This window comes from Ornithorhynchus anatinus, chromosome 9 (genome assembly GCF_004115215.2).
Source record: "Ornithorhynchus anatinus isolate Pmale09 chromosome 9, mOrnAna1.pri.v4, whole genome shotgun sequence".
Taxonomy (NCBI): Eukaryota; Metazoa; Chordata; class Mammalia; order Monotremata; family Ornithorhynchidae; genus Ornithorhynchus; species Ornithorhynchus anatinus.
The window spans coordinates 33949472-33961898 of NC_041736.1; the positions used below are offsets into that span (position 1 = coordinate 33949472).

General features: G+C 45.1%; 1 protein-coding gene across 3 annotated transcripts in view; it reads left to right on the plus strand.

The window, feature by feature from the left end:
* Positions 1-12427, plus strand: part of KLHL29 (kelch like family member 29) — a 525589-nt gene that overhangs the window by 462863 nt on the left and 50299 nt on the right. For all 3 annotated transcript variants that reach the window (XM_029072272.2, XM_029072273.1, XM_029072271.2), the window contains exon 7: positions 957-1156. In XM_029072272.2, coding sequence (XP_028928105.1) covers positions 957-1156 — 200 coding nt within the window. The remainder of the gene's footprint in view (positions 1-956; positions 1157-12427) is intronic.

Sequence of the window (12427 nt, forward strand, 5' to 3'; positions counted from 1 at the left end):
GCTTTTGGTGATTACTGATCAATCGGTGGTATTTAATGAGCACCTAATGTGTGCAGAGCACTTTACTCAGGACTTGGGAGACTACAATACAATAGAAATGGTAGGCATGATCCTTGCTCATGGTCTAATAGGGGGTGATAATCAGATGGAGGTGGGCTGGGACCACCTTTCCCTGCTGATGATTATTCCAGCTAATAACACAGCCCTGAAATGTCCATTGTATTTTTATTGTATTTGTCTCTTGCACTCTATGTGGGATGCTTTCTCAGAAATCACAGAGATTTTAGCTTGGAAAATCTGGCCCTTCCTCCTCACATGCGACCCACAGAATAGAGCATGGGCCTGGGAGTCAGAAGAACCTGGGTTCTAATCCTGGCTCCGCCACTTGTCTACTGCGTGACTTTGGGCAAGTTACTGCACTTGTCAGTGCCTGAGTTACTTCATCTGTAAAATGGTAACTAAGACTGTGAGCCCCATGTGGGATATGGATTTGTCCAATCTGATTAGCTTGAATCTACCCTAGTGCTTAGTAGAGTGCTTGGCACATAGTAAGTGCTTAACAGATACAAAAAAATTAATCGCAAGAGTTGAAAATTGGGTAATAAAAAATGTATTGTTTCGCTTAAAAGCAAATCCTCTATCTCATTTACATCACTGTCGGCTCATTCTTTTTTGTTTGCAACCTTTTTTGCATGAAAATGAAGAGTAGCAATAAACAGATTTCATGGGCAGGACTTTGCTTTTAAGACTCTTCTCTTACAGATCGGGATTTTAAAGCCATTTGGTTCAGTTGTATTCTTTAATTGCATTGTTGGATTCCTTTTAAAAAATGAAGAAAGTCAATGAAGGGTCAGGTGCTCTTCTAGCCCTCGCTTAAAAAACAAAAAATGGTGAACGTAGGAGCCCAGTTGGGAGACCTAATGTCCGGTAAGAATTTCATTATCTGCTGTCACCAGGTCTCCGAGGGATGGGAGCAGAGGAGCAGAGAAGCTGGAGCTGAACATGTCAAACCTCCGAGCGGACGTCCTGGAGCTGCTCTTGGAGTTCGTTTACACGGGCTCTTTGATTATCGACTCGGCCAATGCCAAAACCCTTCTGGAAGCGGCCAGCAAGTTCCAGTTCCACACGTTCTGCAAAGTCTGCGTGTCATTTTTAGGTAAGACCCCTGAACTGCCAAGGGAATCCTGCCCCAGGGCATTGAGAAGCGGCGTGGCCTAGTAGATAGAGCATGGGCCTAGAAGTCGGAGGAGTCCTAATCCCGGCTCAGCCCCTTGTCTGCTGTGTAACCTTGAGCAAATCACTTCATTCCTTCAATCTTATTTATTGAGCACTTACTGCATGCAGAGTACTGTACTAAACACTTAGGAAAGTACAATACAACAGTAGAGACAATCCCTGCCCACAACAAGCTCACAGTCTAGAGACTTCACTTCTGAGAAAACTTCACTTCTCTGTGTCTCAGTTACCTTATCTGCAAAATGGTGATTAAGACTCTGAGCCCCATGTGGGACAGGGGCTGTGTCAACCCGATTAGGTTATGTCTACCCAAACTCTTAATACTGTGTCTGGCGCATAGTAAAAGCTTAACAAATACCATTAAAAGAAAAAATAATAATCTATGTCTGGCTGCAGGTCTCCCTGACTTGAGCTTTGCTTCTGGGGAATGGAGGGACCTCCCCTTTCTGGGGACCCTGGAGCTCCCTGGGATGCCAATCCCTGCACCAGTAAGCTCCTTGTGAACAGGGAACGTGTCTACCAGCTCTGTTGTATTGTGCTCTCCTCAGGGCTTAGTACGGTGCTCTGCACACAGTAAGCACTCAATAAATACCATCGACTGAAAAATCGAGAAGGTTGGAATCCATTAATTGTACTTATTAAGCGCTTAACATGTGCAGAGCACTGTACTAAGCAAGCACTTTAGGAGAGCACAGTGCAATACTGTTGGTAGACATAGTGCTTATCATATATCTCCAACCTAAAGCTGCAGTGGCCTGAACTGCGTGAGGGGGATGGAAGCCAGAGCCTGGTGGTTGAACCTTTTTTCAGCAACCCAGGACACTGTCGCTGTCGCCATCGGCATCCCCAGTGTCCAGACCTTTCTTCCTTTAAAGAGCACCAGGAGATGGGCAGCACCGACACTAAACTCAGTTTAGTGCCCTAGAGGACCTGGGGCAAATCCCCAACATTCCTCACTCTGCCCTGACTCACCCACGGGCAATCCTTTGCAAGGGTATAAACCCTTAAAGGAGGTTAGGACCATGAAAAGATTTTTTCGGATTGCTCTGAATCCATTTAGTCTTCCCCTCGTGGTTCTTCCTATGATAAAGGGGTTCGATCAATCAAGCAATGGTTGATTTTGAGGAACGGGAAGACGGGTGCTGAGCGATGCAGCAGTGTAAAGGGGAGACTAATGAGGGAAGAGGCTTAGAGAGCATTAAGGAGGCTGAAGAGAACCACTACCACTATGAATGGTGGAGAGAGCTGGTGAAAAACCCTGAAGACAACAGTGAGGAGGCTTTATTTGGTGCAGGCGGAGTTAGGCAGACTCTGGAAGTTTTTTGAGGAGTGGAGAAGAGTGTACTGAGGAACAGTTCGGGAAGGTGATGCGAGCTCTAGCATCTAAAATGAAATGAAACTGGGGAGAGGCTGGAAGCAGGCCGGTGGGGAGACTATTAGATTTGACTGTGGTTTGACGAGAGCTCGGAGCAGGTAGTAGTTATTTGGGTGGAGTGGAATATGAAATAAAAATCGTCAGGATATAGCCATTGTTTGAAAAGGAAAGGAGACAGGAGTGGAGCAAAACTCCAAGATTGGGGAATTCTTGGACAGGGAGAATGGTGACAATATCGACAGAGGTAGGAAATTTAGCAGGAAGACTTGGTTTATGAAGGAAGAGAAACTTAGTAATAATAATAGTATTTGTTAAGCACTTACTATCTGCCAAGCACTGAGGTAGATACAGGTAAACAGGTTGGGCACAGTCCTTGTCCCACAGCAGTTCCCAGTCTTAATCCCATTATACAGACGAGAGATCCGAGGCACAGAGAAGTTAAGTGACTTGCCCAAGGTCACATAGCAGACATGTAGGAAAGCCGGGGTTACAGTCTGGGCCTCTGCTCTATCCACTAGGCCACGCTGCTTCTCTGTTAGATACGTTGAGTTTGAGATGCCTTAAAATGGAAATATCCTGAAAGAAAATGATAACGTGGCATTGGTTCGATGAGAGATGGGGGCTGGAATCGTCCGCATGGAGATTGGAAGCTGATGCTATGTGGGCAGATTAGTTCCCCAAGAGAGTGGCTGTCAAGCGAGCAGAGTAGGGGACTCAGAGCAGAGTCTTGTAGGATACCTACAGTGCTAAGCATTTTGTGCAGTGCCTTGCACACAGTAAGCATTCAATAAATATAGTTGAATGAATTAAATGAAAAGACGGATGAGGAATCAGCAAATGAGACTGAGTCGAGTAGTCGGTGAGGACGGAAAAGAGCAGGTAAGTGCCAAGTTGATGCAACCGTGGTCTGAAAGTGCTTCAAGGAGGAGGGAAAAGGCTATGTGCATAAGGGGGAATGTGTCTCTGTGTGTGAGGGTTTTTTTTTGGGGGGGGGGCGTGGGCATTGTTGAGAGTGAGTCAACAGGACTTCTTTGAAATATTAAATTTCCATTCTGAAACATTAATTGCCACTGGGGGAGGGATTCTTTTTTTCAGATGTATTTGTCATTCTGTGTCAGCCACTGTACAAAGCGCTGGAGTGGATACAAGCTAATCAGGTTGGACACAGTCCCTGTCCCACATGGGGCTCACAGTCTTAATCCCCATTTTACAGATGAGATACCTGAGGCACAGAGAAGTGAAGTGACTTGCCCAAGGTCACACAGGAGACAAGTGGCGGAGCCAGATTTAGAATTCAGATCCTTCTGACTCCCAGGCCTGTGCTGTATCCACTAAGCCACTCTGGAGAGTAGCATCTTGGGTTTGGAACAGTACTCTGTCAATCAATCAATTATGTGTGACAGAGATTATGTCCAATGTGATTATCTTGTATTTATCCCTGCGTTTAGTACAGTGCCTGGCACATAAGGGTCACAGTCTAATTATTGAGTAACTACTGCAGCCTTTTGTACTGGGCACATGGGGAATGGATGGAAGAGGTATAAAGCCAGATTATAATCACCTTGAGGGCATCGATTGTGTTTTCTTCTTTGGTTGTACTCTCCCAAGAGTTTAGTACAGTGTTCTGGATGGTAAGTGTTCAGTAAATTCTATTCGTGGTTGGATTGCTTTCCCCAAAGGAGACAAAAGACAAGCAGGTATGAATGAACTAAAAGGTAGTAGTTAACCAAGTTTGCGAATGCTATAAATAATAATTGCAACAATTCTCAAGTGTTTACTATAGACCAAGCACTGTATTGAGCACTGTGGTACATTATTATTATTTCTCTGTGCCTCAGTTGCGTCATTTGTAAAATGGAGATTAAGACTGTGAACCCTGTGTGGGACAGGGACTCTGTCCACCCTGATTAGCTTGAATCTATCCCAGAACTTAGTACAGTGCCTGGCACACAGTAAGTGCTTAACAAATATCAGAATTATTAGTATTATTATTGTTCCTATTACAAGTCCCCCCATGGGGCTCACAGGCTTAATCCCCATTTTACAGATATCAGAGGCCCAGAGAAGTAAAGTGACCTGCCCAAGGTCATACAGCAGACAAGTGAAAGGAGCCAGGTTTAAACCTCAGAGCCTTCTGACACCGACACGGCTCCTGTCCCATATGGGGCTCATAGTCTAAAGAATGAAGACAAATAATAACAATAAATCATAAATAGATACATTAGGGGGCTGACGTGACTGAAAGTAGGGGTATTAATGAAATAATGCCTCTTGGAGGAGGTGTCGTTTTAAGGAGGGCTTTGAAGTAAGGGAGGGGTGTGGCTCGTGAAACTAAGCAGGTTTCAGGGAGAAGGAAAGACAGTAGCGGTGAGCTAGAGGCCGTGGACTCGAAAGTACCAGGTGGTTAGGAAGTTTGCTTTTTATAAGGCTGTAAGACTTACTGGAAAGAGAATCTGGTAATCAAGGGACCTGGGTTCTAATCTCAGCTCTGTCCCTGACCTACTGTCTGACCTTGAAAAAGTCATTTAACCGCTCTCTTTGGCTTAGTTCCCTCATCTGTAAAGTGTAAAGGGAGTAGCTGCTCTCCCTGTCTCTTAGACTGTGGGTACCATGTAGGGCAGAGAATGCATTAATTCCAGTAATGATGATAATTGTGCTATTTAAATGCTTCCTATGTGCCAGGCACAGTAGTAAGTGCTGGAATAGTTACAAGGTAATCAGATTGGACATAGTCCCTGTCCCACAGAGGGCTCACATTCTTCATCCTCATTTTACAGATGAGGAAACTGAAGCACAGAGAAGTGAAATAACTAGCTCAGGGTCACACAGCAGATAAGTGGCAGAACAGGTAGCAGAACCCAGGTCCACCCGTCTCCCAGGCCTGTGCTCTATCCAGTAGGCCGTGCCACTTCTCTGTGCTTGATTCAGTACCTGGCACAAAATAAACCCTTTAGTGATACAGCTGCATTATTATCGAATCTAGTTGTTCTCTTTGCACATTGGGCTTCAGAATGATGTGCATAATGCCTTTCTCGCTGTAGATCAGCCTTTCAAATTGGGGTTTGTGGGGAAGTTCCAAAGAGATCAGAGCTCAGACCTAGGGTGAATGGGGTGAGCTCTCTGTCTCTTCCTGTTCAGGGCCTTCTCACTGCAATCCCTCCTCCCTCCCTCCCAACCCTCTCTCCCGGCTGTTTAAGATCGGCTTCCAAGTGTTTACTCTGTACCAGGGTTGACGAGTGATTCACTTTCCAATCTCCCCCAATAATCCTGGAAACCCCTGTAAGAAATGGCAGCCCAGTTTTCCTTCACTGTGTATCACAGGATTCTGCCAGAGCCTTTTGGGACCTAGCGACGGTATAAATACCCCACTGAGTACTTTGGACTTTCTGTAGAAGAGATTACTCCTGCCACCTAGGGGCTTTGGAAAAAAAAAAATCCTGAATCTATCCATCAATCAACAGTATTTATTTAATGTTGGTATTTGTTAAGCGCTTACTATGTGCTGAGCACTGTTCTAAGCGCTGGGGTAGACACAGGGGAATCAGGTTGTCCCACGTGGGGCTCACAGTCTTCATCCCCATTTTACAGATGAGGGAACTGAGGCACAGAGAAGTGAAGTGACTTGCCCACAGTCACACAGCTGACAAGTGGCAGAGCTGGGATTCGAACTCATGACCTCTGACTCCAAAGCCCATGCTCTTTCCACTGAGCCACGCTGCTTTAGCATGCGGAGCTCTGTACTGAGTGCTTAGGAGAGTACCATAGGGTTGTTAGACACAATACCTGCCTTCAAGGAGCTTACATTCTAACAGGGGAGACTGGCATTGCAATAAATTACAGGAATCTATCAAATTTATTGAGCGCTTACTGTGTGCAGAGCATTATACAATATAACAAAGTTGGTAGACGTGTCCCCCCCCCCCCCAAGGAGCTTACAATCTAGAGGAGGGGGAAGCTGCAGAGTATTGGGTGGAAGACGTGCTGTGGAAACCTGGGTTGCCAGTGGAGTGTTTCTCAGTTAAATGTTCCATGGTCAGTGACAGCCTATGGGTAAAGAATGTTTGACTCATTTATTTTCCAAGAGCTGTGCTGTGAGAGGGAAAGCTGGTGGGAAATGAAATCGAGCCTCGTGAATTTGGGATGCTTCTCTGAAAGGTCGAAGCCGTCCCGATTTTAGTAACTGTGGTATTTGTTAAGCACTTACTATGTGCCGAGCACTGTTCTAAGCGCTTGTGTAGATACAGGGTAATGAGGTTGTCCCACGTGGGGCTCACAGTCTTAATCCCATTCTACAGATGAGATAACTGAAGTCCAGGGAAGTTAAGTGACTTGCCCAAAGTCACACAGCTGACAAGTGGCGGAGGGTGGGATTTTAGAGATCCTGGGTGTAAGGGTCTGTCTAAAATCTGCAGAATCTAGACTAAAATGGAAGGTGAAGATGGATCTCTCTCCACTGCATACAGCCTCATCTTGGTACTAGCAGCCATGCCAAGGGCATATAGGGACAGTTGAGGGTGTGCCTGGACCGGTTGGCGAAGGCTCACGGGAGTTCTGCCAGGGAGCGATTCTCTGCTTGAGGTAGCCAGACATCTGCTTCACACAGAGACTAAAGGAAGGGATGAAGGAAGTCGCTTCCCCTCCCAGACCCTCCAGGGTATGTGGCTGTGCCCCCGGGGACCATGGGACAGATGGATCATGGGCAGTTCTAAAAGTACAGCAAAAATCATGATGTCCCCTTGGGATAGTCATATTCAAAGTCCTATTAATAGCACAGCTATTTCCAAACGTGTCGAGTGGCACGGTGGAGGTTGGCCTCTGAGCTTTTCCAGTTGTCTTGCCTCATGAGTCCGAGCCTTAGGACTGTCGTTACTCTCTGGATGATACTTGGTACTGATTCATCAAGGTTATTTGGGAAAAGGGCCTGAGCAGATTAATCAGGCTTCTGTGAATTTCCAAAACGGAGTGGAAAAACAGTGTGGCCTACTGGAAAGAGCGTGGGCCAGGGAGTCCGAGGACCTGGGTTCTAATTCTGGCTCTGCCACTTGTCTGCTGTGTGACTTTGGGCAAGTCACTTCACTTCTCTGTGCCTCAGTTACCTTATCTGTGAAATGGGGATTAAGACTGTTAACCCCGTGTAGGGCAGGGACTTTGTTCAGGCGGATTACCTTGTATCTACCCTAGCACAGAGAACAGGTGCCTGGCACGTAGTAAGTGCTTAACAAATACTGTAAAAACAACAAAAAAACCTCCCTCTCCAGACTTTTGGAGGCTCGACCAGCTTGATCCGCTTCTCATTTGGCGACTCCAGGAATTGTAGACCTTCACTATTTGGAAAAGGAAACTACCAGGCAAGATTTCTACTTCGGTGTCAGCCCTTTACCTCAGCTCTGCCTATAGTAAAAGTCTGGACGTGGTCACAACTGAGTTTAGCCAACATGGACCCGGCAGTGTGGGGATGGATATAATATTCTGCCCCCCTAAAGGCCAATCTATATGCTACTGGAACAGAGTTAACACCCCTTTGGTATCATGGCCTAGGGGAAAGTGGGAGTCAGAAGACCTGGGTTCTAATTCCACCTCTGTCACTTGCCTGCTGCTTGGTCTTGTTCAAGTCACTTAACTTCTCTGCGCCTCAGTTTCCTCATCTGTGGAATGGGGATCTAATACTTGTTCTCCCTCCTACTTAGACTGTGACTCCCATGTGGGACAGGGACCATGAGCGATCTGATTATCTTGTATTCATTCATTCATTCAATAGTATTTATTGAGCGCTTACTATGTGCAGAGCACTGTACTAAGCGCTTGGGATGAACAAGTCGGCAACAGATAGAGACAGTCCCTGCCGTTTGACGGGCTTACAGTCTAATCGGGGGAGATGGACAGACAAGAACATCTATCCCAGCACTCAATATAGTGCTTGAAACATAAATGAGCACTTAAAAATATTATTATTGCTAATCATAATACTAATAATAATCATAATGAAGATGGCAAAGAGGTTATCAAGTGGTTCTTGGTCAGAACAGTGGACAGTCCATCTCAATGGGAATACAGGAGCATCTGTGGTGGATTTAAACTGCCAAATACCTTTTCAAAGTCTAAATAATTGTGGAATTTTTAAGCGCTTGCCATGTGTCAGGCACTGTACACTAAGCACTAAGGTGGGTACAAGCAAAGCGGGTTAGATGCAGTCTCTCTCCCTTATGGGCCTCACAGCCTTAACCCTCATTTTACGGATGAGGGAACTGAGACCCAGAGCAGTGTAGTGAGTTGCCCAAAGACTCAGAGCAGACAAGCAGTGGAACTGGGATTAGAACCCATTAACCTCTGACTCCCAGCCCTGTGCTCTATCTACTATGAAGAGATCCGGCGTTAAAAAAGAAAAAGTGAAAACAGGCCTTCAGGCATAACGCCTTTAAAAATGCAGGCACACAAGCTAAGCATTGCCCATCATTTCACTAAATCAACGTACAATTTCCTTTTTCCAATATTTAATATTTGTGTTCAGTGAACCATATTACAGCATGAAATAGGTGCCGGCTCTAAGTGCGGTGATATACAGCTGGTCACTGTAGCTCTGTATTCTCATTAAAGGCACTTAGGAAAGGTAATTGCTTATTTTTATTTACTGCCTCGGACTGACTCCTGAGTCCGACAGCATCAGCAACCTGTTTGATTAGTCCCATTTCTCCCCCCTTTGCCCACTCTTGGCTCTTTCACCCAGGAACAGTCAGGGTTTTCCCTGTGATTTCTGAGGACCCCAAGATATGGCAAGCACAACTTTTGAAGCATAAGATTACCTACTGAAACCCAGCCCACAGACTTTGCTCCTCTAGTGTCAAAAGCTATTCACTGTACCTAGATCTCTCTATCTCTCTGCCCACCTCTCGCCTTCATCCTGCCTCTGGCCTGGAAGCGTCCTCCCTCTTCATAACCGACAGACGATCACTCGCCCCCACCTTCAGAGCCTTATTAGAATACTTCTCCAAGAGATATCCCCTGACTAAGCCCTCGTTTCCTTTTCTCCCACTCCCTTCTGTGTCACCCTTGCACTTAGATTTGCATCTTTATTCACCCCTCTCTTATCCCCACAGTACTATTATGCAAATCCATAATTTATTTATTTGTATTAATGTCTCTTTCCCCCTCTAGACTGTAGACTTGCTGTGGGAAAGGAACGTGTCTACTGACTCTGATATATTGTATTCTCCCAAGCACTTGGTACAGAGCTCTGCACAAATTAAGCACTCAATAAATACCACTGATTGATTGATTGATCAATAAGATGGTTCAGAAAAGGCCTCTCGTCAATGCTGAGGGACTACCAGGTGGTTTATTCTGGGAATTGCTCCAGATTTCCTGGCTCTTGAAGGATCAGATGGGTGGTTTGCAGCAAGATAGTGTTTGACTTTGACATAATCCCAGTTTCATTGTCATCACCAGAAGCAATTACTTATTGATGGAATTAAACCAAGACTTAAGAGGCTTTTGCCAAGTTGAACATGTACCTGGCTGCAAGGAATTGATCATTATGAAGTGTAGACAAGATTCATCATGAGCATATCTTTAGATAATGTATCAATAACTCATACTTGAGGCTATATAAGATCAATTGATTCATATTTACTGAGCCCTTACTGAGTGCAGAGCACTGTAGTAAGAGTTTGGGAGAGTACAATATAACACAGTTGAGAGACAAGTTCTCTGCCCACAATGAGTTTATAATCTAGAATATTAATATTCTATTATGAATAAATTGTATATATTTACAGAAGTGCAGTGGGGCTGAGGGAGCGGTGAATAAAGGTGCAAATCCAAGTGAAAAGGCAACACCGAAGGCAGCGGGAGAAAAAGAAATGAGGGCTTAGGCAGGAAAAGCCTCTTGGAGGAGATGTGCTTTCAGTAAGGCTTGGTAGTGTTGAATTAGCACGTGGGTAGTAAGAGATTCTGTGAACAAAGAACTAATGGGTTTTAGTGAGTTCTGAAGGATGGGAGAGATAGGCCAAGGGATAATCTATCAATCGATGTTATTTATTGAGCAGTTACTGTGTGCAGAACACTGTACTGAGCACTTGGGAGACTACTATACAAGAGATCTGGTAGACACAATCCCTTCTCACAAAGAGCTCCCAATCTAGAAAGGTAATATACATTAAAATCAACAATTACTGATAAGGGAAATGGTGGAGGGTAAGGTTATGTACATGAATGCCATGAGGCTGAGATTGGAACGAATAGCAAGTACTTTGAGGGAGGTGTGTGAATATAAAGCGTTTAGATACAGAAGGGAGAATGAGCCAGCGAAATGAAGGCGTAATCATGGAAGGCCTCTTGGAGGAGATGGGCTCTTAGGAGGGCTTTGAAGACGGGGGAAATGATGTTCTGGCAGATATGAAAAGGCAGGGAGTTCTAGGTCAGGGGAAGGATGCAGCCTCGCGGTCGGTTGCAAGATAGATGAGATCAAGGTGCAGTGAGTCAGGTGGTCTTAGAGGAGAAGAGTGTGCGGGCTGAGTAGGAGTGGGAGATCAGTAAGGTAAGTTAGGAGGGGGCGAGGTGATTGAGTGCTTTAAAGTCCATTGGCTTTAAGAAGTTTCTGTTTGATGCAGAGGTGGGTGGGCAACCACTGGACGTTCTTGAGGAGTGGGGAGACGTAGACTGGAGGGGTTTTCCTTAGAAAAATGATCCAGGCAGTAGAGGGATGTATAGACCGGAATGGGGAGAGGCAGGGCGCATGGAGGTGAGCAAGGAGGCTTGATGCATTAATCAGTGGAGGATAATTGAAGGTGAAGGAGGAAAAGATGACTTCTTCCCTTCACACGATTTGATCGAGTAGGCGCTGTTTGGAGAAGCAGCATGGCCTAGTGGAAAGAGCACAGGCCTGGGAGTCAGAGGACCTGGGTTCTAATCCCTTCTCTGCCAATTGCTTGTTGTGTAACCTTGGGCAAGTCACTTAACTTCTCTGTGCCTCAGTTCTCCTGCTCTCCCTCCTACTCAGACTGTGAGCCCCATGCACAACAGGGACTGTGTCAAACCTAATTAACTTGGATGCACCCCAGCACTTAGAACAGTGTTTGACACATTTTAAGTGCTGTATAGATACCATAAAGAAGTCTCTATGGGGAAGTTTTCATTCATTCATTCAATCATATTTATTGAGCGCTTAGTGTGTGCAGAGAACTGTATTAAGCACTTGGAAGGTACAATTTGGGAACAAATAGAGACAATCCCTACCAACAACGGGCTCACAGTCTAGAAGGGAGGAAACGGACAACAAAACAAAGCAAGTAGACAGGCATCAATAGCGTCAATATAAATAAATAGAATTATAGATATATACACAGCATTTTATATAAATGATATTATTTTATATAAAATAAATAGAATAATAAATATGTACATATATACACAAGTGCTATGGGGCAGGGAGGGGGGTAGAGCAGAGGGAGGGAGCTGGGGCAATGGAGAGGGGAGGAGGAGCAGAATGGGAGATGATTGTTCTTTGGGATCCAGAGCACTCAACAGTTATGATGAATTATATTTATAGTATTTATAATAAAAATAATAATGTACTACTAAAGTGCTTACTGTGTGCCAAGCATTGTTCTAAGCCCTGGGTTAGATGCTAGTTGGATACAGTCCTTGTCCCATATGGGGCCACATAGGAGGGAGTAGGATTTAATCCCCATTTTACAGATTGAGTAACTGAGGCACAGAGAAGTTAAATGACTTCCCCAAGGTTATATAGCAGAAATTTGGCAGAAACAGGATTAGAACCCAGGGCTTCTGACTCCCAGGTCTAGGTTCTTTCGATTAAGC